The following is a 26317-nucleotide window of genomic DNA, read 5'->3' on the forward strand; positions in this document are numbered from 1 at the left end:
ATGTAGAAATGGAAACACACACAAACACACAAAGAACAAAAAAAGAAAAGGAAATATAGGTAAACACCTGGAACCATTCCCTCTCTCTAGACAGGGAAAGACTTTTGAAGTTCAAATGCTGTACATTTGAGGACCTAGAAAAATCAGACACATAGACCAGGTCTTCTTTTGGTTTTCCTTAAAACGAATGAAAAAAACATTTCCAGGACAAGTGATAGAGGTCAGTCAAAGGCTTATTCTGCTACATCCTTAAGTTTCTACCCAAGACAATGCAGAACAACATTTGGACTTTTTTCCACCCCATTGTTAAGCCCTTTGCCCATCATGGAGTTGTTTCAATCGTCTAAGATGCCCAGACAACACTCTCTCCAAGCCAGTGTGGCTCCTTCGTTCTTGAGGAGGGGAAGTAAAGGGCTTGCTGTCAGCAAACAGCTATGTCTCAAAAGAGGGAGTTGTTTTGTTTTCAAGGCAGATGCAATGCTGGGTAATCATCAAACATATTTCATTTTCCTGTTGGGTACTTGGTCAAGCTGCATTTTCCAGGTTAGAAAATTTCCACGTTTCCCTGTTAGAGTGGAGCCAGGTGACTGAGTTGTGGCCAATGAATACGGGCAGCAGTTGTGCAGTCCCTCCTGTGCTTGGCTCATGACAATCTCCATTCTCTCTTCTTGTTCGATGGTGACCTTGGAGAAAACAGGCCCAAAGTGATGACACTACAGGATGGAAGAAGCAGGGGCCTCTGTGTCACTGCCTGTAGGAAAGCTGTCCAACTCGCAAGGGGCTGGGATGCAAGTGAAGAGTCAACCTTCATTGTGTTCAGCCATTGAGATGGCATTGTTTTCCCAGAGTAGCCAATCCTACCACAACACCCCCCGCCATCACCTACCCTCAGACAAAGAGAAGGACCATGGTAATATTCAAACACAATCCTTGCTTTATTTGAGGTAGGATCAATGAACTGATACCTTTCTTTTCTTTTCTTTTCCTTTCTTTTCTTTTTTTTTTTGTTGTATTCAATAGCGAGTAGGCACAATTTCTGAACCAAAGGGCATTCTCACAGTAATTTTGCAAACATTATTAACTCTCCCATTGTTCTGATACTTGTCTCCTGGGACAGGGTGCATTGCTTAATAGCCACAGTTTAACCTCATCTCCCCTCTATATTTTTTCCAAAAAAGAAAGAAATAAAGAAAAAACTCACTGAGGTGGTCACCAGCCTCATAAGAGAAAATTTGCCAAGGGTTTCCCGGAACAAAGTGTTGAGCAGGATTCCTTCATTTATTCAACAACTATTTAATGAGCACCTAATATGTGCCAGGTACTGCTCTGGTGCTTGGGATTCGCCAGTAAATAAAACAGACAAAAATCCCCGCCATCATTGAGCCTAGCTTTTCCTCATAGAATTAAGGAACTTTTCTCTTTTTTTTTTTGGAGGAAGATTAGCCTAAGCTAACTACTGCCAGTCCTCCTCTTTTTGCTGAGGAAGCCTGGCCCTGAGCTAACATCGTGCCCATCTTCCTCTACTTTATACGTGGGATGCCTACCACAGCATGGTGTGCCAAGCGGTGCCATGTCTGCGCCCGGGATCTGAAACGGCGAACCCCGGGCCACTGAGAAGCTGAAGTGTGAACTTAACCACTGTGCCACTGGGCTTGCCCCAGGAGGAGCTTTTCAATAATTTTTTGTGAAATGAATTTAATGACTAAGGAAATTATATGGTATATTAGAAAGTGATAAGTGCCATGGGGAGGGGAAAAAATAGAGCCCAGGAGGAGGGCCAGAGCTTGTGCCTTTTGCAGCATTAGAGAGGGTCATCATGATAAGCCTTGCTGGGAAAGTTTGGAACAGACTCCACGGAGGTAAGCAAAGTAGCCATATGCACTTCCGGAGAAAGAGAATTCTAGAAGGGCTAGTGTCAAACTTTAAGGCAAGAGACAGGCTGGCGTATTTGAGGAGGCCAGTGCGGCTGCAGTAGTGAAGGCCATGGAGGAGAATTGGAAGAGATGAGTTTGCAGAGCTAATGGAAGGTGTGTGTGTGAAATCACATGCGACCTTCAGGACATTTTGAGAACTTTATTCTTTAATCTGAGACAAGTGGAGAGCCATTCCGTTACAAGAGCCAGAAACCTAATTCAAACTTGCTTAAAAAGGGAATTCATTGGCTCACATAGCTGAATCAGGGAAAAAGCTGCCAAAATCTCCAGATTGACATGTTCACTGTGACTTGTGAATTTCTCTCTCCCAGTAACCACATGTCAAGTCTTAGGGAAGATGCTGATTGGCCCAGTTCAGGTCACATGGCCTGTCTACTGAGGACAGGGAGATAATGTCTTGTGATTTGTCAGCCTGGATCCCATGTCTGTCACCTCTAGAGTAGGGTTGGAAGGTCAGCTCCAGAAAACACATAAAAGGAGTTTTCTGCTGGGCTTCATCACCTGAAGAAGCAGGAATGGATGCTCAGCATGCAAAAACACTAAATGCCAACTACAATAGTAATGAAAGCCAGTACGAAGGGAAAGAGAGATTTGATTGCAAAGAAACATAAAAAGTAGTCTGTATGTTGGAAAATATCACAATCAAAATTATAAAACAAAGCACAAGTAGAAAATTATATGCAGGAAATACGACAAAAAGGTAATACTCTCAATATGCAAACAGTTCATAAATGTCCACAAAAAAATCAAAATCTCAATTGACACATGACCAAATAACATGACAGATTAATTTCCCAATCAGGAAATACAAATAGCTGGCAGAAATCCGTCCAACCTCATTAGTAAATGAAGAAATGATAGTTAAAACAACAATGACAAACCAGTTTTCACACTGACATCTTTTAGTGTCAATATTTGTAGGACCCTGAAGGTGAGTGAGGACTCCACAAAATGGAGATTCTCATTTTCTAATTGCTAGCAGTATGGCTTTGCAAATTTGGTGAAAATCATCAAGTGTCTATGAACCCTGGTAGCCTTCTTCTGGGAATATACCCTGAGGAAGACAAAAATTTGTGACCTAAAGTGTTCATTGTGGTTTTATTTAAAATAGGGAAAGCCATCAAGTAACCTAAGTGCCATAGAATAGGGAAGTGGTAATATAAATTTGAGCCCTATGATGAAATATTTTTAAATGACTTAGAAAAATCTTTGATTGACAAGAAAGTGCTTGTGACACGACCAAGTGAAAAAACAGTGTACTGTATGATTCAATTATGAAAATATTATGAAATGAAAGCAGAGAACATTACCTGTGATCATTCTTAGGTTTTTGACAATTTGTACACATTATTTTGATAGATAGTTATAGACTGATAAACAGGCATAGATGGTTAGTTTGGGAGATTTTGATATCTTTTCTCATTTCTGCAATGAATTTGTTTTATGTGGTTTTTCTGTTTCATGTTGTATCAATTATGATAATTTTTATTTCAAAAAATCTCCAATTTCTTTGCCTTGTTATTGGTTACATAGTTATGTATAAAATTTAATTTAATTGTACTTAAAATTCCTATGCTGCTATCCTTTTAAAATTATTCATGATAGTTGCTCAAGAGTTGTCTATTTTAATGGATTTTTCAAAGAACCAACATTTTCATTTTTAACATTTTACATTTAAAAAAATTTCTCAGTTTCTCCAGATGTTTTTCTTTTCCCAAAATCTAAATTTGAATGCTTCCAAAAGTCTTTTTTCTCTTTTTTACCCTCATTTTAAATAATTAAGGTATTTAAAACAATTTTTCTCTAAGTACAGCTTTGACTTTATCTCACATTTTTTATAGTTAGTATTCACATTTTTGTTATTTTCTAAATAATCTATTATGTTATTCTAGATATTCCTCCTTGACAAAAAATTTAGAAAATTACTTTTAATTGTTATACTATTGTTTTAGCATTTAAATTTATTTATTCTTAGTTTTATTGCATAATGATTTGAAAATAAAGCCTTTATCTAACAGAGGGGACACAAAAATATGGGTGGCAAGAAGTAGCCTCAGTGGAGAGTTTAAAACTTGAATTTGACCAAAGCTTTATCCCAAAATGAGTATTTTAAATACTTTAATTGGCAGATTAAATTATTTTCCCATAATCCTCTCTAACCAGTTTGACAGAGGTAAGCTAAGTTATTGGGGGGAAAAAAAGCTACATATTTTGCACATCTCATTTGAGACATATGAATTTTTATCCCTGCTCTGTAAACAAATAAACAATACATTTATTGTGTTCTGAAGTAGCAAATGCAGCCATTAGGTAGGCAAACACGAGTTGCGGAGGAGGATCTGCTTTGAAAAAAGGTAGCTGGGGAAGGCATCTCTAGGAAGTGACATTATAGCTGAGGTCTCAAGGATGAAAAGGCACCAGTCAAGAGAAACTGGGAAGAAAAAGTTTACTAGGTCGAAGGCCTTGAGCCTGGAACGAATTTGGGCTGTTTTAGGAGTGGACAGAAGGTCAGTACGCTGGCAGCATTGTGAGCCAGGTTGAGAGTCACACAAGATGAGGCTGGAGAGGCAGATCGTACAGATACTTGGACTTTTCATTTAAATGCTTTGATGGCATGTGTATCAGTTAGTATAGGCTAGGTTATGCAGGGAAACAAATGGCACCCAAATCTCAAAACACAGGTTTAGTTCTCATTCATGTCACTTTCTCAGTGAGTCTTGCCTGAAACCCAACTCTGTGTGTTATTCGAGGTGCCACGCTGACAGAGCAGTCCATCTGGGAGGTTGCTGCTCATTATGGTAGAAGAAAAAAAAGAGCGTGAGTCTTCAAGCTTCTGCCTGAAGTGACACATGCCATTTCTGCCCACAAATCATTGGCCAAATCAAATTACATCATCAAGTCCAATTTCAGTGGGGCAAGGAAGTCTACTCCTCCTCAGGGAAGGGGAGGTATAACTATCTCTTTAACAATCTGTCTCCTTCCATGGATGTTAACCAAGAGATACAGGATGTTACTCCTACCTTCTTCTTTGTTCATAGATCCACTGTAGTTACTATCAGAGATATGATTACTTAGAAAGATTTACACTCTGTCAGTATTTTGTATGTACATATTTTGAGAACTCAAATCTCTCATTTCTCTAAATTTTATGAAACAATTTTCTCTTATTCTCTTGGGTCTTTAATTTAGGGGCAAAATTTAAACCAACTTCAGTAGAAAGAATTTCCTATTTCTTACCCAGTTGTAAGGATCACTTACTCTTTTGGTAAAAAGTCTCGAGATCAAGAAAAGGCTATTTGCCTAAGTATCAAATAGCAGAATTCAGTGCTGATAACTCACCAAGTGCTTTTCCAAATGGCAAAGTATAGTATCTTGGCACTGTCTTCGTGTTTACATTTCTAAGAGAGTTCAGGAATGCGTTAGTATTTCCATCTTTCAAACCAAGAAATGGAGGTACTTTGCTTCTCAAAGCCCCACAACTGGGCCAGAGTCCTGGCAAGAACAACATAAATGGGTACCATTATTCCTTTTAGTCCTGAGAACCACCAGTAAAGTTGAACAATGTTTAATGGCAACTTTGATTGAAGTGAGGCAAAGGGGCAGAAATATGGGAGAGAAACATAAGAGTGACAGGAAAAGAGATGAAAAATTGGATGTAGATAAAAAAGTGCATTTGGCAATGTTACAATCATGTCAAATTATCTTTACTGTCACTCTGAAGCATTTGTGGTGAGGTTGCCTACTGCAGCATAAGATGGTCCTGCCTACATTTTTTTCTCATCAAACCTTTTTTATTACTGGAGAAATCTCCCTCTTGTACAACAATTTAAAAAACCTTATTATCCTTTACCTATGAAGTCTCTGTCTTTGTTGGATAAAGGGATTCACTTTCTTTTTTGCCTTCTAGAACAATAAACCTGATAGCACCTCTTCTGTAGGAGACTGAGGGAATTAACTCTGATGGGATACAGATTTCCATTTTCAAAAGAACATTCAGTTTTTCCCATAGCGATTTTTGTTGATCCATTGCCAAACTCTTACCAATTGTATAATTCAGTCATAATTCCATCAACAATACACTGAGGAGGATCATGGCTGTGACGATCACATAGCCAGCATGGTGACTGGCTCATAAAAGGTGCTCAAAAAGAATTCCAGTAGTAGATGATGAGTTCCAAAGAATGGACCAATGTTCATGGAATCATTGGCTTCATCTCATCAACTTATATCTTGCACCTCAGAGGCTGTTGCTAGGGTAATTAGCTATATAGTATTCAGAGAAAAATTATGCATGGGGATTTGTGTCTGTACAAACTTCTCTATAGTTTAATTTCGAAAAACATGGTCAAAATAGTGACCAGTCTTAGCAAGGGAAGACTACCGGTAAGTTAAAGGTGACTTACAGGGGCAATCTTAAATACACACATTTGCAACAAAATACGTACGTAGTACTCAGGCCAGCCCTTGTGGTCTGTTGGTTAAGACCTGGTGCTGTCACCATCAAAGCCTGGGTTCATTTCCTGGCCAGGGAACCACCACTCATCTGTTGGTTGTCATACTGTGGTGGCTGCATGTTGCTGTGATGTTGAAACCTATGCCACCTGTATTTCAGATACAGGCGGGGTCACCCATGGTGGACAGGTTGCAGTGAGGTTCGGGACTAAGACAGACTAGGAAGAAGGACCTGCCAGTTCCAAACAAACTGGCCACAAAAACCGTATGAATAGCAGTGGAGCATTGTCTGCTATAGCTCTGGAAGGGGAGAGAATGGCACAACAAGACCGGGCAGGGTTCTGCTCTGCTGTGCACAGGGCTGCTGGGAGTTGGAATCGACTCGATGGCGCTAACAACAAATATAGTATTAAATGAACATTTTGAGTTATTAATTGCTCATGGCTAACGAATAAATTTCACAAAACACAGATAATTCCACCTTATCCTCTCAAACAAATTTTATTTGTATTCTGCTCTAACAAATATAGTATGAAGGCAACAGTTGTTTAAGTTTCTCAGTGTATGGCATAGATGAAAAGAAACAGATTTAGAAGCAGTCCAGCATTTAAATGCTGGTTTAACAAAAGAGGCACATATTATTCTAGTTAGCAGTTTATACCAGATATCAGAAGACAACTTTTTTTCCTTGCAAGCCACAGACTACATTTATTTGCATTAGGTAAAAACATATCTTGATCAAGAAAATTACTTTTTTTTCTGGTTTTCCTTTATATCACAAATGTCAGGGTAAGGCAAATCCTTAATGAATCATGTGATAAAAACCCTATTCCCCAAGAAAATATATTGAACATATTCTGCTAACTTTGTTATTTTTCAAAGCAAAGCCAACATGCACCACATACAGAAAAATGTCATTTCAAATCAAGTGCATCAAGCAGAACTGTATTAATTCACAAAGAGGCTTTTCAGTGTTTCATAGAAAGATTTACAATTAGCTGCGGTGACTAATATGTGACCCAGTATCAGAGACAGTGTTTCGGATGCCTCCTTTGTAAGCTTTTATGAAAGAAGACTTGTCCATCATCTGAATAGTTACCAGCTAGAGGAAAAGCCCCTTTGTCTCTCCTACAATGAGTACCTTTTTAATTAGGACTATTATGCTGAAAGCCTACTTCAGTCCTCTGTATGCAAACATGACTAATACAGGGCTATCTTCCTCCCCCTCACTCCTGTAACCCCTCACACCACAGCCTGGCTGAGTGCGGTTGGAAACTGACATCCAGAATCCATGTGTGGGAGCATCAATCAGCCTTTCAGATTTTCCATTGTACAGCCTGTACAATGACAGCGCCAGTGAAATAAAGGTTTCCTGTGTTGAGGTGTCTTCAATCTGGCCAATAGCTAGATTTTTAATATTTTACTATTGAAATGGAAATTTAACTTCGTTATTGGTTTTCACGCATCTAATCTTATAGCCAAATAGCAACCAAAAAGCTTAATGAGGCAAAAATGAAAATACAATCTAATCATAAAATGAAGTTTAAAGAAATTCAAGAGTGGGGCTGATGATACGCACTACTCATTCTCTTAGTTTCCTGGATACAAAGCTTACTTTCCTTTTTCTGCTGTTTTCAGGCAGAGAACTCCCTCCTTCCATTCCTACCCCACCCACGTTTAAAATGAATAAAGTAGCTGTCACTGATGATAAGGAGAACACCAGGACTGAAATCATCCCAATCCTGACTGCTCCTAGCAGGAATACTAGTGCCTTTCATCTTTGTCCATTAAAAATCCCCAACCCTCTTTTCTCTCTCATGTTGTTTTCAACAGCAACTCATCACTGAGCATGAGAGCACTAACGTTTTGGAGTCACAGGGAAATGTGCTCCTAGCAGATTGCACTTGTCAAGTACTTCACAAGAATGATGGGGAGTTTCAACTGTTATAAAGATGACATAAAATATGGAAACTATCAGTATCCATATGGCATCATTTCCTGAATTATTTAAAATGAATTTTTTCCTTGTTTTTCTAGAAAGCAATGTCTAATGGCAATAGAGGACATATATGGTTCCATATCAAACTCTAGAATAATGGCAGAAGGAGAAATGGCCATGTTCCAAAATCATGAGGTCACTTAGATAGCATTGCTGCTAGGATGATGAGCAGCTTTTAAAAAAATACAGCATGTTAAAACATACTACCTATGCAGAAATATAACTTGCTAATTATTCAAATATACCAAATAAGCCATGCAGAGGGGCAACAAATTCAGAAAAGCCAAAACGAAAGTCACAGGAAGATAAGAAGGTGAATTTTCCATAGAGGAGAGGGCAAACCTGAAGAATTTCATGGAATATTTAGAAAGCAGAGCATCCTTTTATTTTAGAAATACTCAATTAGATCCATTACTTTTCTCCCTGTACTAAGAAAAAAATATATAATAACTCACAATTCTAAAGGCCTTATAGGGAAGACGGATTGAAGAAGATATGCAAGAAATGATATTAGTTTCCACAGAAAAAAACAGAACTGCCTGAGAACCCAGGGAGGCTGGGGGAAGCAGGCGTCTTGCCTCGTGAGGGTCGCTGTTCATGTTGGCTCTCGGGTAGATGTATGCGACAACTTCTGACTTCCTCCTGGGGCCTTTGTCCCTGTACCCACTGTGCCATTGGCATCTTGGCTCATTAGTACTGCTGCTCCCCTTCAAAGCCATAATCAACGGTTGGCTGGGAGAGGGAACCAGCCATCAAATTAGTCTTGGACTTGGCATGAGCAAACCACACCATTTAAAAGCAGACCAGGGAGCCGAGACTGCAAGCACATCTCTGATTGCCTCTAACTTCCAGTGAGAATCTGCTCTGTGGGCCAGCAAACCTTGGGTAAAGACAAGATGTTCTTTTATGAAAAGTTTATACATAAAGAGAGATTTCAAGTGGAACTTTTAATATTCATAGGCATATGTTTGGATCCGAAATGCAGCAGACCCCTCTCTTAATTAAAACACCTAGAAAAGTGCCATCCCTTACAACTGGTGGCACAGAGTCACATCTTACCCGTGGGCTCCATGCTGAAGCACACGGCAAAGACCTCATGAACCGAGTACGCTCTGCTGAAAGTCTCTGTCAGAGAAGGCACCTGCTGTCTTGGCAATGGAGGAAGAGACCCGACATCTGTCAGGCCCTTGTTCCTAGTTACGCTTCTGCGCTCTGCTCTGGATTAAATCCTGCTTCCATATTCCTTATTAACCACAGGGAAAGGAACTGTATCTTGGGAATCCCTGAATAAAATATTATTTTCAATTCACCATCCTGACCTTTTTCCAAGTGATTTTTGAGGTTTTTGCCCATTTTCTATCCTGCCTCCTTTGTTTGTGGATTAGACTGATATTGGGCCTGGTGATTCCTGAAATCTAGCCTGCAGCTTATCAAACAATCATCTTCCTTCTCTTTCTTTGAAGAAACCACTGTATGACCAGCTTTGTGAAATAACCCAGAAAGCAGACAGGAGCCAGGGTACACACGTGAGGGATCAGCCGTGCCACTGTGACCCTGGGGCAAAGGTCTGAGAGAAAAGACAGAAATTACAGGAATAGTGCCTGAAAAGATGTGTTAACGTGGGTCCCCCCACCAAATTAAAGGAAACTTCTTTTTTTTTTCTTTTTCTTTTTCTGCAGGTAAACAGAACGAAATGCAGCTGGAAAAATTACAGCAAAGGATTCCCTGTCCTTCCGTGAGATCGCCTCCCCCCACCCCCACCCGCCTCCACAGCCGGTGCTGCTGTCTTCCCACACTCCCCAGGGCCAGGAGAGGCCAGCTGTGCTGAGCACTGTCATCGACTTCCATGTCTTCGTTCCTTTGCTTCATCTTGTGCCCCTGCCAAAGACAAGGAGAAACCATTTGTTAGATTAAAGATAAGGCGCCTTCGTAGGTTTAGCAAGGAATAGCTCTTTAATGCAGACATTTAAATGTTTCTCACCTCTCAAACAGGCTAGGAATATTTTATTTGACTATCAAAGAGTTTTGGATACCTGAGCTGTAATTGCTGGCACAGAGTATCTTTGAAAAGCATGTAAATCACTGTCAATAAACGTATGCCACAATGACAACTTGCTTCGGCTGATGGGGCCGATTAACTCAACTCTTCAAAGTATTCCTTGAAAAATCTAACCTTGAATTGATATGTCCTCCCTTTTGGGACCCATTCATACACTCTAGTTTCCAGAGCTCAACATAGAAATAATAACAGTAACAATAACAATATACATAATGCTGATTTGCAAAAGTCTTTGATGGTCTTTTGGCTCATCAAGATTGACTCATCTTCAGGAACTTTTTTCTTCTGTAGGAATTCCAAGTGATAGTTTCACATTTCGATTTGCCACCCGCAGCAGGGATAATATTGGTCTACAATCAACTATTAAATTAATGTCAATTTGTATATTACGGTATGACTTTGAATGGCATAAATTTGTGTTTAAAACTCATGGTGTACTTTCTACTTATCCTGGGAACCTTTTTCTTTCCCTAAGCAGCACCCTGGGCAGAGACGAGTATCCTGTTAATTTCTTGAGCTGGGAGTTGCAGATTTTTTCTGTAGAGGTTTCAGTTCTGTTTCCTTACCTTGGGTGGCTCAAGGTCCCAGGTGGCCATTAGAACCCAAGTCCCTAACCAAAGGGCCTATCTCTGCATCAACAACCCATCTGCAGCCATCTTCAGCTCACTAGGTGATTGCTTTGGCTCTCAAATTCCTCTTCACTTCTGGCCCTTCTACTTTCGTGTCAGTTGAGCTATGTATTTTAAAATACTTTTGTTATAGTTTGTCTCTCATTTCTAAGCATTTATATTGGGAGGGGTTCTGCATTACCCCACTGTTTCAGTTATCTGTTGCTTTATAACAAACAACCCCAAAACTTAGTGGCTAAAAACATCAATGATTTATTATTTCTCACAATTCTATAATCTGGCCTGGCCTCAGCTGGCCAGTTCATCTGCTCCAGGTGGTATGCACTAGGGCTAGAACATCAAAATGGCCTCTCGCTTTCCAGGATTTCTCCATATGGCCTTCCTCATTTTATAGTAGAGCCTGAGCTTTTTACAAGGTGGCTGGATTCCAAGAAAAAGCATTCCGGGAGTGCAAAAATGGAAGTTACAAGGGCTCTTAAAGCCCAACCTGGAAGCCACACTCAGCCTGCCATGTTTCTCTAGAACTAAAGGTTCAGATTCCATAAACATCTATACATGCCTTCAAATACTTGTTGAAAAGTTATTTTTCCATTTGCAGAACATTCTGTTGATTCATTGAACCATTCTCCTATTGTCATTTATGATATTCCTGATTTTTTTTTTTGGTTGAGGAAGATTAACCCTGAGCTAACATCTGCGTCAATCTTCCTCTATTTTGTATGTGGGTCACCACCACAGCTTGGCTACTGGTGAGTGGTGTAGGTACACACTGGGGAACCGAACCCTGGACTACTGAAGTGGAGTGTGCTGAAATTAACCACTAGGCCATGGGGCTGGCCCCAGATATTCCTAATTTTTTACGATTATAAATTAAATGACACAACACTAAACATCCTTATATTATGTCTTTGAACTCTATAATTCTAATTCTAATTCCATTTCACTGTATTTCTTTAATTTCCTTGAAGGCATGAGGCACAGATGAAAGGCTCCTTCTTCCTGTTGAACTACCCGATAACCTCTACAAACCCAGCTGTGTAAATCTTTCTGTGGGAATCCGCAAAGCTCCTCAGGTCATACTGTTCTCTGTGATGACTGTGACGACTGTGTTCAGAAACTCACTATTGTCTGGGAAGCAGTGTAGTGTCATCAAAGAATTTTGGGCTGAGAGGTTTCCATTACCAGCCAGGTGATGCTGTGCAAGCCACTGCCCCTTCCTGGAATTGAGTTTCCTTAAATTAAGTTTGAACTTTAAGTTTGGACGACTTATTCATTCGGGTAAAGGTATAGATTCATCTTTATGGTCAAGGAAAGTATTTTCACATTAGCCAAGGAAAACAGATTTATCCTGGTACTTTATCTGGATACTGATCACACAGGAAAATAATAGTGTCTGTAAGAAAAAAATATACACAAGAAGGCTATAGTTGGTTGGCCACAAAAGGGCAAAGAGTAAGACAACACTGAGGAACATGAATTTAAATTGTTCAGGTTTAGTCTCATTTCATTACTTTTTAATGGAATCTTCTCTACCAGATCATTCCTGCAGCTTAGCAGAATATTTAAAATACACGAACAAGGTCAAAAAAAAAGAAAGAAGAAATGTTTATAAGACCATGTTTGCATGAGTTTATATTTTTTAACAGTCCTATGCCATACAGGTATTATACAAATGCTATATATTTAGTTTTAAGTGATGTTCAAGACCATGATGGGAAGGGCAGATGCTTGCTACTTTCCCACATTCTCAACTATTCAGCCACGATGTAGAAGCTCAAGGGGCTGGTGCCACATGGCTCCTGGGAGAGTGCAGAGACCTACCGAGAAAATGCAGGGGGTGCAGGGAGGAGCTGGGGGCAACGGGGTCAATATGTCTGTGTCTTATACTGGATGTCCCACAGTTCATTTATTCTATGGGTTTTTTTTTTCATAGCTAAGTATTTTAAGCTAGGAATTGGAATAGCGAGCCTGACTTCTTTCCTCTAATTCTTCTCACCAGCCCTCAAGATATGGAAAAGGGTTACAGATTACTCATCATTCTAGACATACTTCAGTCTTTGCTGAGAGAGTTAGAGCATTGGCCTGGAAAAACTCCTAAATATGGTTTGCTCCAGGCTTTTATTTTCCTGTTGAGCTCCCTGAGGCTTGTTCAACCCAGCAAACCTTTGTGCAGACACAGAGGTCCACAGGTAGTGGTGTGAGAGGATAAGACACAAGGCAGGCTTGTTTCTGCCTTATCACACGCAAGAGCCTTTCTACATTCTCCAGGGCAAAGATTTAGTGTTATGCTTAAAAACAGACATACTAAACAACTCAGCAGGTAACTTCTGGAAAAGCAATGCTTCAGAATCAGCTGGGGGTTGCTGAAATAATTTGATCACTCCAGGAGGCCAGGGGGTGAGATGGAAGGAAACATTTTTTTCTTGTTGTCAAAGCTCAGAAAACCAGGGAACTGCATGATTTAGATATGTTGTGGCTTATCTTTTTCCCTTAAAGATGGCAAGCTTCTAGGGGTAATCCTTGCTCTTTACACTGTGTTATTTGGTATAACAATTTTTAAAGTTTAGCCTTAGCCATGCTGAGGGACTTGGTAGAACTGAGAGAAATTAAAAGCCACTTACAAACAGTTTCTATGGCCGGTTTAATCAATTGAAAATCCCACCACAGGGGCAACTTACCCACTACTTAATCTTCTTGCTGACTCTCTGTTGGGTCATTTACACTGTCAACTTGACTATTCATTTCAACTGTAACCAGAAAGGAAAACAAAAAAGGTTAAATATTTATTAAACCCAAATTTCTCAAACACATTAAAATAGCTTATGAGTTAATACTTTTCTGATTTCCTAACTCTTTTCAGTGCATTTTCCTTCATTTAAGATTTGGGGACCATTCTTGTAGATTTTTCTGGTGGGGCGCAGGGAGGGTGGAACTACCTCTTTACTGAACTGTGGAAGCTGAGGTATTATTTCATACCAGATTTTTGGGTTGACATTTTGGGTGTACTTACTACTATCCTTAGGTAAATTTAAAGTCTTATTGGATGCCTAAGAAAATAAAGAGAAAACAAAGGAAAACAGACGGGGAGGTAAGCGGTTCCCTCTAAAATGGCAATGTCAATAGGCCTGTTTGGTTTGCCATGGTTTCAATTCTAAAATTCCAAACAGACCCTGTAAACTTGCCAATGGAGGCAGTGGCAGTGGACACCACGAAATAGAAAAACAAAACAACTAACGAGATCAAACAGTGAGGATAAAGAATGTGCTTTTACTTTACTGTGTGTGTTGTTCTATGTGAGTATTTGCATAAAAATACAAATGCATAATTACTGCCATTGTCCAGAAGTAGCCCGGAGCAGGCATAGCAGTTACTCCGGAAATTTTCAAGGGTCAGTAGGTTTAATTAGATTGATATTTTTAAAGCATCAAAGCTCATGCTATAAAATGAGAGACTTAATATATAAAAGGACAACGGCCAGACCATTTATAACAAGAGAGCTCTAACTCAAAACCTCTGAAGCAACCAGCCTGAGCAACGAAACCACAGCCTGTACAGCAATCAGCCCAGAATGGTCAAGACTTGATCAGTGGCCACCAGTTTCCCTATATTTTGCCCCATACTTCTAACATAGGACCAAGCAAGGAAAGCCAAATATGTTCGTAAGCCAATCACCTAAGATGTCCCACTTAGATCTCCCAGTCACCTAAGTTAGCCCATGTCCAGCTTCCCCATGCCAACAACCTCCAATCAGAGGATGCTTGAAGACTTCTCTTTTGTTAACTATAAAGATTTCCCACTTCCCTCTCTGCCCTTAAGTTGGCCAAAGACAAGTGATAATGGTTGACACCCTTGCGATAGTAAACTCTATTAAGAATAAGTAACCTCTATTCTCATTTGGGTAGTCTTCATTTATTTGCACAAAATCAACAACCCAAACCCCTTTTTCTTGAACATGAAAGCTCGATTAAAGTAAAATGGTTGGAGATGCTGGTTTTCACACTCCATAGAGGCTTAAAAGAGGGAATTACATTGTATGGCATCCCACCCAACTCTCTCTCAAGGAGGAAGGTTTTAAAAGCAAGTCTCTTTGTTCCATCTGCAAACTATCCTGAGTTTCTAATGATGTGTGAGCTCATTCTAAACCCCAGGTGTAAACTGGCCAGCTGCAGCAACTTTACCTATATAAAGAGGATAATGCATGCGCTTTCCATTATTCTACATCCGCCCATCTCAGTGTGGGAGTGTGCAGAATAAAGTATAGGAGAGCATTCGTTTTCTGTTTCTTCCTCCCACCCAAGGGTCACTAGTTCCAAAGCCTATTAACAAGTGTTAATATAAAAAGCATTCTATGATCAAATGAGTTTGGGGAAAGCAATGTTAAACCATGTTAATAAGTTTCTTTACAGCAAAGACATCTGAGAGCCTGAAATGTGAATGGTAAACATCCAAGTGAGGACTAAAACTTAGTATTTCTCACATCTATTTCCTGTTTATTCAATGAGCATTGTGTGGGCCTGATATTCCTCACAACATGCTTTGTAAAGAACTAGTTAAGAACCATGTCTATAGCGTCACAAATAGGCTGGGTCTGGTCTTCTTCAACTGACCTTGACTAATGTGGTGGCTTTTAATCAACGAATCTGGGACTTAAAAACATTATTCTCCTAGATAATGCATACCCATGAGCAAAAACAGTCAGTTTGTGCAGAAAGGCTCATAATTAAGGGAGGTAATTCAGATGATGGCAAACCTATAGCATGGGGGGATACCTGGTATATGAAACTGTTTAAAACCACCAAGGAACTTCTACCAGTGGCTGAATTTTTCCCAAGGTCATTATCAACTCCAAGTAATTTTCTTTTTTTTTTCCTTTTTTTTTTTGGCTAAAATAACCCAATTAGCAAATATATATACGTAGTTGATGACTGACCAATTCTGGTTTTCCTAAACTCTATGAGCCAGGGGAATTAAATATTTATTAAATCATGTGTGCTTAAATAGGTGTTTTTCTAATGCAGGTAATGATATTTCAAAGGGTTCCCAGCATTGTTGTGCAGGGGCAAAGAGGCTCAGAATCTTTAGTTGCCTTCAAAATGAGATGTGAACAGAGAAAGGTTTTTGTCAATTTTGTTTCTAAGGTGCTTTTACAGACTCACTATGTTTTGGGCAAAGCCATCTGATATGGCTTTGAGGGGCGGTGAAGTGATGAAGGTCCAAGAACCACTGAAGCCACGGTCCCCCTGAATGCTGAGTGGGGCAGGGCTCACAGTTAGGGAAGTCCTTTTGGCAGAAGTAAGAGGTATTTCTGTAAAGTTCACCAACTACACTTCTGTCCAGTTTAGCCTTGGAATTATGTGCTGTGGCCTCAGTATTGCAAGGCATGTTTAAACTGTGGCACGTGCTGTTTTAAAATAGCTAGCGTCAGTTTTTTAAAAAGGCTGCCAGTTTTATTAGTTCTTAGCAGTAAATGGCTTTTTAACTTTACCTTGCTCTAATTGAATATGTTGATTCATAGAATAGATAGCTCCCTTAATCCTAGATTACACATAGAGAATGTGCCAGATGTGTAGTTTGCACAAGCGTAAATAGCTCAGAACGTTACCGTCAGGATTTGTAGAGTTTTCTGCATCACAGGAGCCTTCACATTTCACAGGAACTCTAGGTGTGTCCTCGCCTTGAGCTGGAAGAGTGAAAGAAGATAGTCTTTGATTAATAGAGAGTTAGAACAGCCTGACTGCCAATTGTTCTGTCACCTTCCACTGCCCTCTTAAATTTAAAAATACTCTTGGGATTCAACTTCTTTTGCAGAAAAGGTTAAAAGAGGAAATAGTGGGTTGAGTTGCTTGAATACTTTAGTGCTGTCATCTTCTAAATCCTCTTTAATTTATGAGATAATCACATACAGACATCCACAATTTCTCAAATTAGAAATCTGGTAGCATGAAAGCAGGAAAACTTGGTTTAATCAGAACAACCTACAATTTAAATTTAGGGAAATTTGTGTGTGTATGAGTTTGTGTAGCTTAACCTTCGAAGAGCAAAAAAAAAGAAAACATTTTGGTTAGGCATGCCCGAAAGCTGAAAGACTCATTCTTCTGGCAGTGAGGGTTTTTTGTTTGTTTAAACACAAATGAATGGCTTAGTTGCTTTCCTAGGAGACCTTCTCAGATGCTGCCATTTTGGATTGCTGAGAATCCAGTCTGTAATTAATTTCCATTGTGATTGTTCTCCATTTGCACTGCTTCAGAAGGCATGTCATCCATTGCTGTGACTGAGCTGTATAACATGTTTAAATGTAGCAGTAAGGGGGCCATTCTTCTTTTTTCTTAATGATTCAATATTTGTATATATTGAAAAACGATCATCACAATGTCTAGTTAACATCTGTTTTTTTTTATCGTGATAAATTTTCCAGAGAGTCAAAAGAACAATAATCTCTTACATCTTAGTTAAATATCTATTATGTTTTCACAACTTGAAGAACCAGGCATTTGAAAATATGAATATAGATAAAGTACTGGAAAATCCATAATTTCAAAATTTTTATTTTTTTCACATTTTTTAAACAGAAGATTAAATTCATTTCATTATAAGTACTTATTGAGCCCAGAGTATGTTAAATTTGATGTGCCTGTTGGTGAGGATGAAGCAAGAATGGGAAAGGTCCAGTTTATAATCTCTTCAAAGGAAGATACCTTCAAAGATAGAACTTGCACTCTTGGTAATGATTGACTAAAGCTGAGAATCAAGAAGTATGACTCAAAGGTGACTACTCTCTGAGCCTGGGTGGATGAACGGTAGGGAGGTCAGTTCTTGGCGAAATATTAAACAAGTAGAATGGGGGAAGGTGAAGAAAGCCATTTTAGATTGGAAGTCTCAAGTGCAGGGTCATCGAAGTGGAGATGCCAAGCAAACTTTTGCACCTATTGCTGAGGGAGAGAACTGTGAATTAGACATGTAGGTATTTGGGAGATGTCAATATAGAAGTAACATTGATGGTATGAGAGTAGATGAGAGAAGTCAGGAAAAGGATAACACAAGAAGAAAAAATGACTCATGGGTTCCTAAGCCCTTCAAGGAAACAGTAACTGTGTCCATGAGTTCTTTTCGTCAGTTTCTGAGGATGAGGTTGGGAAAGGGAAAACAAAACTTGAAACTTCCAACTGGACATAACACCATATCATATCCTTTTTCACTCTGCCAATTCTAGAAAGTGGACCATTCTTCAATAGTTTGTCAACACATTCCTTAGAGACATAATTAAAGAAGAAAACATTGATGTAATTTCCTAAGCCTGGGAGCAGGAAATCTTTGCTAATTATCCCTGAAAACACAGAAGAAATAAGGGAAAAATGGAAATATTTGATTTTATAAACATAATAAACTTTTGGATGGAAAATATATAAGAAATATTTAAAAAAAGAAAGATTACAAATTGAGGAAAAACGTTTACACCTTTTACCATAGACAAAAGGTTAATAATATCTTTAAGATATAAAGTACTTCTAAAAATAGGGATGAGGAAGGTCAACAACCTGATAGAAAATTAAGCAAGAAATTTGACAGATAGTTCATTAAAAAAGAAAGAAAAATGGCTTGTAGTCATGAGAAAAGATGATTCACTTTGCTAATAATGAAAGAAATGCAAATTAAAGTCACACTGAGAAAGGGATTTCTGCCTAAGGTGGACTATCATGTTGTAGACTAACCCTCCTACCAAGAACAGCTAGAAACACTGAACAAATTATTTAAGAAATTATTTTAAAGCAGCAGAGAGCCATCAATGCAGCAGAAACTTGAGGAGGTACAAAATGGTGAGTCTGACATTCCACACATGCCAAGAAATTGAACAGAACCTCCAAATGTTTTATGAGGTTTGGAGGGGGCAGGGGCAGGAAGGAGGGGCAAAACTTGGATGTCAGGGACCACACAAGAAGAGGTACCCTAATAAGTACCTTGAGTTTTCTGTGGGGCTCCCTGCAGTGTTATACTCTGAGGGTAAGGATGAACTTAAAACAGACCAGCTCTTAGAAAAAGTGAAGCCCATCTGCTTGGTTTCTTCATATTGCTGAGCTGGGCAGTTTTGTGAGCCTTCACCTGCATCCTTCAGCTAGCACCTCTTCTGCAGGCCTCAGCTTTGAAGAACAGAGTCCTTCAAATAGTCCTTGGAATATTATGCTTATACACTTTTCCTATTCTACCTTCACCTAAGCCAGGATATGCAGAGATCTCACTTGATAAGTTTTCTCCACAAGCTCTTCCACTACTTGTGTCTTCTATTTCAGGCCTGGATGCAGCTACTGCTGCTTGGGGCAGAGATAAAGAAAATGTTTTGTGTAGGTTGCTTAATGAATGATGAGGACCGGAATAAAGGTCTCTGACCTACTTTGAAAACAAAAAACAAAAAAGTAAAACTGAAGTTCAATTTTTAATTACACCAATTCTTGATTAGATTACAGTGTTCTATTCTATATACCTGCCTGTCTGAAGCAAAAATAAATCCTGTCTGGAAGAAGATAAAACCACCCAGATCCTCAAGTTATCTCTACAATTTTTCAATCACAGTGTCCAGCATTCAATCAAAAATTACCTGGCATTTCAGAAGAACAAGAACAAGTCACTCAAAAGCAAGAGAATAGGCCAAAATAAATAGACACATCAGAGATCCAGATACAGTCGTGCATCACTTAACAATGGAGATCTGTTCTGAGAAATGCATTATTAAGCTATTTTGTCATTGTAGGAACATCATAGAATGTACTGAAGTGGAACAAAATTTGCCACCCCAAAATGCATCTCTTTAACCTGAAGATTATTTTAGGATGATTATTTTTAAGAAACAAAAGACTCAGAAAGTTTTTCTTGTCACTTGGCCTTTCACTGCCTAAAAGAATTCAGATATGAAAAACTTGTCTCAGGAAGTGCGCTATCACCTTAGCATAACATGAACTAGGTGGTAGACTGGGAGGAATCTAGAAAATCCTATTTGTTGGTCTCTGCTCTATGTTCTTCTGTTTCTGTGTGGCCAAATATTTGTTTTCCAGACTTTTTCTCCTTTTCATCTACTTGTGAATTGCCTTCTTCCTTTTGGAAGTCCCTGACTCTCCCCACCCCCAACATCTTCTTTTGTCTTTAGCTGAGAATGGTTAATCTGTCTCATGTCAATTTAATTCTTAGACCAGGCAGAAGAACCTAGAAGGGAAGAGAAAAATTTGAGCCTCCTCTACAGTATTTACACAAATCTAAGGTACAGCCTACTATATCCCTAGGCTATATGGTCCTAATATCATGGGACCACCATCATATATGTGGTCCATTGTTGACCAAAATGTCATTATAGGGTGCATGACTGTATTGTAGACACAACTTTAAAATACAGTTTATCAAATAACTGGACACTATTAAAAAAGCCAGATGTAAATTCTAGAACTGAAAAATACACAATAATTAAAGAATTCAATTAGGTGGATTTGGCATCAATTAGACAAAGCCAAAAAAGGGATTAGCAAACTGAAACCTAGGTCATAAGAAAATATAAAGAATAAAGTACAGATGGAAAACACAGAAAAGAGCACAAATATCAGATAGGGTCTATCCTATGTGTCACGGGACAAAAGCAATATTTTAAGAGATAATGGCTGATAATTTCCCACAATTAATGGAAGATAGCAAACCATTGTTTCAAGAGTGTTATGATCTCCAAGCAAACTTCACTCAGGGCAATTATTGTAAAATTGCTGAAAACCAAGGTTAGAAAAATATAAGATTATTGAGTGAACTAAGACCCATTAACTTCAAAATAGCAACAATAGGATTTATAGAGATGTCTTCTCAACAAGAATAATGGAAGCCAGAGACAATGCAATGGCATCTTCAACATACCAAAGATAATATCTCCAACATAAAATTCCCTACCTAACAAAACTTCTTTCAAATTTGAAATTAAACCATTTTCAGAGAAAAAAATGGAATTTGTTGTCAGTAGACCTACACTGAAAGAACAGTTTTCACCATACTCAAAAATAAATTCCAGATAGATTATAAAACTAAATGGGGAAGACAACGTGGAAAAATACCTTCACATCATTGGGCAAAAATTTCTTACACAGGAAAAACAAAACACTAACTATTCTGGAAAAGACTGGTAATCAGGAAAACATTAAAATTAGCATCATTAGTTTATCAAAGCACACCATTAAGAGAGGGCAAAATAAGCCAGAGTGGAAGAAAGTATTTGTAATATATATAACTTACAAATGACTCCTGTACTGAATATGTAAAGAAATCAATATACAAAATAACATAGAAAAGACAAGGAATCCAAGAGAAAATGGGCAAGACACAAACAAACATGTCACAAAAGAGGATATCCTGTTAGTCACTTAATTTTTTTAATGACTTTTGCCAAATCTCATATTATTTAAAAGCTTTGGCTTTTTCACTATCAAAATGAAAATAAAATGTTCTAAGTCCTTGTCTAACTCTCCAGGACACCATCCGAACTCACTAAAACATAACATTATTATTATTTTTTATAAAAAATGATTATTGTGGAAAGGAAATTAGTGTAACACTATTTAAACATTACTTCCTTGACTTCTCCTCAGGGTTGGTGTTTGCAATGGGATCTGGAGGTACCTGTGGCTGATTCTACCATGAAATCTCTTTCAAAGTCATTGCTATCAACCGTAATAGCCCCAGTGATATTACAATGGAGAAGCCCCTGTGGCATCATGGGGCACTTTTTATCTAACAGGAGGGATGCTAGTCAATTAAACAATGTTCAGTGAAAATGAAGGAGCATAGAAAACTCTTTCAAGAACTGGGTGAGAGAGGAAGGAAGAAGTTGAAGAGAGCAAAACCCAAAAGGCATATTGGAAAATAGTAAACATTTAAGTTGCTTGCCTTATGTTTTGTCTTTTCAACCTCACTGTTTTACAGCATGATAAATTCATATGAGAAATCTCGGGTTGTGCCACCATATTGGCACAGATTAGCATGAGATGCAGCAGCAGGTTTGAGATCCATGACAGAGAGATACAAACAGAAATCAAAGTTGTAGCTCTATATACTGCTATGCTCCTAGAGCAGAGGGAGGCATAGTTTGTTAGATCTGCTTTCGAAGACTCTAAAATTATGTTTGGTAGACATTATTCATTTATTTAATATCATGAGTGTGCATGATGCATGCATGTATGTGTGAATGTGGCACGAATACATGACTGTGTGTATGCCGTGGCATGCTTATGTGAATGTGCATATGTGCATTCAGGTGCATGTGTGTTGCATATTTGGAAAGAGGGAAAAAGGAAGAACAGACGTTTGTAACTGTGACATGCATGTGGAACTGGTATTATCCTAATGGCTTCTCTCCTGCTGGGCAATGCGACTGAGTGCCCCAGAGAAACGAGTCCATTTCACATAGACAACAGAACCTGATCAAAACAAAAATTGCCTCTACAGCTTATTTATTCCAGTTTGCCTGACCCTCCCCCATTTTGATTGCTGCTGCTTGGAGCACAAACAAGAGGTAAACTTCAGGGCTCTTAGTAGGAGATAAAAGATACGGAAATAGGAAGAGTCTGGGAAATTCAGTACCGTTTTCATTTTCAATTACCACCTGCAACTGTGCTCCTCTCAGCCTTGATTACGGTAAACTTTTTCAGGTCAGTTGTATTACAAAGAAAGTAAGAAATGAAGCAGGTCTCATCACAAGGAAAAGATACTGAGATCCATATAGAATGTAGTTAACCAGATTTTTAAATACATAAACATGGAGAGATGTTGGAGGATCCTCCAAGTTTTTCTTTTGAGATTTGTGTCGACAATAAACTCCAGGCAACAAATAGAATTATGAATAATTATTTCTCAGAGTATGTAGTTGCACAGGTGTCATGACAGCTATAGAGAGCAGGGCCTGTCTGGATTCAGTTAAAGTGGTGCTGACCCAGAGCAAACACTCTTGAACCGTCTTGACAACTTGGCCATATCTATGTTCCAACTTTACTATTAATGTAATGGATTAGGTAATTATTCAGAAATGTTCACTCTCTATCTTCTACTCCCATGGGAGTGGACTTCACTGTCTCTTGACATTGGGCTTGGCCATAGAATTTGCTTTGGCCAATGGGATATTAGTAGAAGCGAGTCAAACAGAGCCTTGAAATGCATTTGTACAGTTGGGGCTTGCCCTCTTGTGCCTTTTACCCCAAGAAGCACATGCTTTAGGGAGTGGCTGATCCAAGGAGAATAAGACTCGTACTCAACTCACAGCCTGGCGCCCTTCCTAACCCAGACTCAATGTGGTTGATCCTCATATCCATGAACCGAAGAATAGATAATTATTGTTCTAAGCCCTCGTGATTGAAGATGGCTTGTTATGCAACATTATTGTGGTGATAGCTAACAATTAATAATATATTTTTAATTGACTCAGTCCTAACATGGCTTCTTAATTTTGTCTCATAGCAATTGTAGCTGTAAAATCATGAGCTTGATTTGTGCCTAAGTTTTAAATACATGATAATAAATATATCAATTTCTACATCAGTCTACGGAGCTACAAATGGTGCATGTATTAAACCTTAAGAAATCCTAAATTAATGTATACAGATGAAAAGTCCCTTAACTGCCTAAATTCTGCTGACATCGTTATGGTACTAAAATGGAAGAAAACCAGTCTTAGAGTTTAGGGCATTTGTCACATACATTTAGCTTCCAAACTCAGATGGAAGGTGGCTCTTATTCCACACGCATAGGCATTAGTTTACATTCTTTTTAAGCTACTGAGAGGGGAGATGAGCTCCATTAGACCTTACTTTACCCTCAACTGCCAAAATCACTTTTTAGGTGTAAAATCCAAGTGCGACTAAGTGAAAAGAGATCAAATACCAACTTATTGAGGAAGAACAGAGTGTCAATGGAAATATAGGACTTGAAGAGAAGTTGAGTCTTTGCGGTACACTGTGTGGTGATGGTACTTTCCCACAAACTATTCTTTACAATCAAGTCACCAACACTGTTTAAATTATCATAGAAGTCACTCTTCTCAGTGATGTGGTTCCAACAGCAAATACAATAAATACATTTAACCTCAGAAAAGAAATTTCCAGCCTTTGGTAATGACATGGGCTTATCTATTCACACAGCTGCTTGAATAGCATGGAGGTTTCATATTCAGGTGTTCTGCATAACATGTAAGGGTGTGTGGTAAACATCTGCTCAAAGGGAAGGAAGACCAAATACACCAGGCAGCTTCTAACAGAGATTTACTACCTACCTCCCGACAACAAATGCCACACAACAACCCGCAAGCCCAGCCTCTATAAATTCCTTCTTTCCCTTGAATATGCCTTTGTTTTGTTTTTTGTAACTTCCTTTCCTGTTGCCTGTGATAGATTCTGAACCTCAGGACTGCCAATTTCTGGCCACCTTTCCCAGGAGGAGGGTCACCATTAGTGAAAGGGGATGGAGCGTGACTCTCTAGAGTCGGCAGAGCCGGTTTCAATTCCAAGCTCTGGCATCTCTATTGGTGTGATCCTGGGCAAGTCCTGTTCACATCCAGAGTCTCAATTTTGTCCCTTATAGATTGAGGTAATGAGAGCTCCCTCATAACATTTGAGGATCAAAAGAGGTAATGACTGACTATAACAAATGCTTGATTAATATTTATTAGTTGAGAGAAACAACAGGTTTAATATCTACTTCTGGATACCTCTTCATCACCGACCCGTAAGCACTCAAACTTAGCTGAATCACCTCTGTATCATTCAAGAATTTATCACATTGCTCTCCTACTTGGTATCATTCATTCATGAATGCAGCCAGCCTATATGTTGAGTCCCTGCTATGTATGAAGCTTAGTGAAAATAACTGAATGGAGTGGAGGTCTGGCTTAGCTGGATTAAATCTCAGAGGCGAAAGCACTACTGCTATTAAGTAATGCATTTTTCTTTTATTACTTCTTCTTGTCCATAATTAGCTATTTTGCATTCTAGATGAAGAACAAATAAGTATCAAAAATAAAATGCCACACATTTCTCTTTTTCTGGCTTTGAAACAAGACTCATTCTTTTCAATTTGCTAAAGGTAAGTTGGTCCAGAGTCTTCCATAAAAAGTCAAATTTTAGATATAAATTTTATTAACGTGTCTATTTTTATACCCTTCTTTAAGAGTTTGGTTGGAAATGGGATGTTGTAATTAAGCAGTGTCAAGAATGGATTATTTCTTTGTCAGAAGCTAATGCTTAAATTCTGTAACCACATCATTTAAAATAAGTCAGGTGCTTTTAACCCACTGTCCTGCATTTCAAAGACATTTTCATTTTTACCTCTTGGCATGTGGGGGGTCTAGATTCTTGCTCTCCTGTCCTCCCCCTCCCTTCCCTTTCTTTTCCTTCTTTTCTCTTTCTCTCCCTCCTTCCCTCACTCCCCTCCCTCCCTCCTTCCTTCCTTCCTTCTTCCTTCCCTTCTTCTCCTCCTTCCTTCCTGCCCCCTCTCTTCCTCTCTCTCTCCCTCCTTCTTTCTTTGTTTCCTGAATTTAAGATCTGTTATTAAGGAGATCTTCATGTTTTATGAAGATTTAATTAATTGAAACTACAATTTAATGAGATATATACTAACTAAAAAAATAACATGCAATTTATTTCTAAATAGAAATAAATCAAGATAGAAAAAATTCAATAAACCTAACCCTTACATAAGTCTAGTGACATTAAAAACCAAAACCAAAGAACACATACATGATTATGACTTTCAAACTGTTCAGAAAAATGCTAATGAAAAATGACGCTGAACTACTCTCTCCATTTACATTTCTCCCATTACCTTCTCGGAAAAAATAATGCACGCAACCCAACCTCTCTCGCTCTCTCTGTTCTTTTGTCTCTCACTCTTGCTTTCCCTCACAATCTCTCTCATCTTTCTTTTCATTTACATAAAATTTGTATGATACTTTATATTCTCTGAAGTATAGGCTTTTCATATTCCACATGGGTGTATGCATTTACAAGATATATACATAGCTTGTTATTTTAACAGATTAATAACATTATATATATGCATTGATTAGTATTGCATTTTAATATAGTCATTCATTTTAATGCAAATTTAATATGTATCAATGAGTTTTCCATTGTATGATGTATTAATTAATGTCGCATTACATGGATATAGGCATAATTTTCTTTTACCAGCCCCATATTGGTGGACTTCTGGTGTGTTTCTATATTGTTGCTTTTACAAA

General features: G+C 38.5%; 1 protein-coding gene across 4 annotated transcripts in view; it reads right to left on the reverse strand.

The window, feature by feature from the left end:
* Positions 1-10106: 10106 nt before the first annotated feature.
* Positions 10107-26317, reverse strand: part of MACROD2 (mono-ADP ribosylhydrolase 2) — a 1871078-nt gene continuing 1854867 nt past the window's right edge. For all 4 annotated transcript variants that reach the window (XM_046678763.1, XM_046678762.1, XM_046678761.1 and 1 more), the window contains 3 exons: positions 16676-16753; positions 13752-13820; positions 10107-10263 (listed from right to left, as the gene is read on the reverse strand). In XM_046678763.1, coding sequence (XP_046534719.1) covers positions 13759-13820; positions 16676-16753 — 140 coding nt within the window. In that variant the 3' untranslated portion in view covers positions 10107-10263; positions 13752-13758. The remainder of the gene's footprint in view (positions 10264-13751; positions 13821-16675; positions 16754-26317) is intronic.

Source organism: Equus quagga, chromosome 12 (genome assembly GCF_021613505.1).
Source record: "Equus quagga isolate Etosha38 chromosome 12, UCLA_HA_Equagga_1.0, whole genome shotgun sequence".
In the NCBI taxonomy this organism is placed as follows: domain Eukaryota; kingdom Metazoa; phylum Chordata; class Mammalia; order Perissodactyla; family Equidae; genus Equus; species Equus quagga.